This window comes from Cicer arietinum, chromosome 6 (genome assembly GCF_000331145.2).
Source record: "Cicer arietinum cultivar CDC Frontier isolate Library 1 chromosome 6, Cicar.CDCFrontier_v2.0, whole genome shotgun sequence".
Taxonomy (NCBI): Eukaryota; Viridiplantae; Streptophyta; class Magnoliopsida; order Fabales; family Fabaceae; genus Cicer; species Cicer arietinum.
The window spans coordinates 56,919,537-56,921,283 of record NC_021165.2 but is presented as its reverse complement, the minus strand read 5'-3'; the positions used below and the strand labels follow the sequence as shown (position 1 = coordinate 56,921,283).

The 1,747-nt window shown below is 26.9% G+C and overlaps 1 protein-coding gene across 1 annotated transcript in view; it reads right to left on the bottom strand.

Moving 5' to 3' along the window:
- Positions 1 to 331: 331 nt before the first annotated feature.
- Positions 332 to 1,747, bottom strand: part of LOC101505046 (CASP-like protein 1C1) — a 3,013-nt gene continuing 1,597 nt past the window's right edge. Inside the window, exons 2-3 of the mRNA XM_004506558.4 lie at positions 1,571 to 1,673; positions 332 to 687 (exon numbers count right to left, since the gene is read on the bottom strand). Of these exons, the coding sequence (XP_004506615.1) occupies positions 454 to 687; positions 1,571 to 1,673 (337 nt within the window). The 3' untranslated portion in view covers positions 332 to 453. The remainder of the gene's footprint in view (positions 688 to 1,570; positions 1,674 to 1,747) is intronic.

The following is a 1,747-nucleotide window of genomic DNA, read 5'->3' as shown; positions in this document are numbered from 1 at the left end:
TGAGTATACAATTTATTTTAAAAATTCTAAAATATTTTAAAGCAAATTAATTGATATTTTTATTTGCATCAAATTATCAAAGAAAGATGGATGAAAATATAGACACTAAAACTTTGTATAGTGGACACGCTTTAAAGTTTATAATCTCAACCATCTCATTTTTATTATTATTTAAATAATTGCTACAATATCTTCACCGAACATACTATTCTATAACAAAATATAAACATCAATGAATTAAAGAAAATTGATGTTTTTTTATTTAAGTTTGAAATAAATACATCAATTTTTTTCGTTGATTTATTTTTACTTATATTTTATAAATTATAAATAAAAAATTGTAAAATATCACTAAGAGATTAATGTTACAACTTACAACTAGAATAAAATTGTTGTTCAATTAATATGAGTTTATTTCACCTTATGTTCTATTTTGAGGCCCGGAAGAGCTGCTCAAGTTTTTCTCAAGAGGAGAGGATCAAGGACACTATAAATGGAATACAACAAAAGAATCATGTATATTATGACTCCAATGACACTTGCAATTAAAGCTCCTGTCATATGATTGCAAAATTTGGAGACAGAATCACATATTGGTAGCCAAGCTGCATAATTGTTTCCTTTCTTTGCAACTTGAGCTATAGCCAAAGCTGCAGAGATGCTTGAGATGAGTAACATGGTCAACACCTGCTTATAAAAATTATTAACACACTAATTAATGTAACTCAACATCCATGATTAGTACTCTGGTTTCTAATTAAATATTTTAGAAATTTAGAAATTTTTGTTACAAATATATTGGAAGTTGTGTATTCAAATTTTTAAAGATTCAAAATTTTTTCTTTTCAAGACAAAATTACTTTTTTTTTTTTTCTTAACAAGTATTTTAAAAACGCTCGTTAGCATAGTCCTATATATAATTAAAAAGGTGTATCGCATAGTATGCATAAAATAATATGTCACATGTCAATATCATAAAAGATGGAGTATTTGACTCTAGTTAGGATTGTATACTTTTATGTTTTCTTAAAGCTCTACTTGAGAGTTTAGATGTGAGGGATGAAAGGGCTTTGGGAAGAGGGAGTGAGAGGAAAAGAGAGAAATTCTTAACCTTATTGATAGTGCTTTTGAAGAAAATAAAAAGGAAATGCATATAACTAGTATATTCTAAATTTTGAGATTATAATAAAAAGTGATGAAAATGATTTGAAAAATTTATCTTAACCATCTAAAATAATCATCTAATCCAGTTTTTGAGTCCCACAATTTAGAACGATTTTGTATTATGAAAGAAATTTAACCTTTTATTTAAATTGAAGGACTATTATTTCCTCACTTTTATTTTTTCATTCCTATTTCTCAAAGCTCTAAACTATCCCATAGAGAGCCCAACAAGATTTGATTTAGTTGACAATATGTAATGAATAAATTCATAACATTATATATATATATATATATATATGTAAGAGACTATAATGTTGTAATACTACACTTGTACTATTGTACTATGGTGGCACTTAATTTAAAACCATCAAAAACAAATTAAACATATTAACTTTCAGGACATTACCATATCCACAACAACCACAAACCGCCAGAGCAAGCTTTCCGACGGAAGAAAGAGGACCAAAAATCCGTAGACAGTAACAATAGAGTTTGCAATCACAAAGTACCTAGAAAGTTGGAATTGTTTGGTCAGTTACAAATGAAAGCAGGAAACAATTTTATTGAACAAAAGATATATATA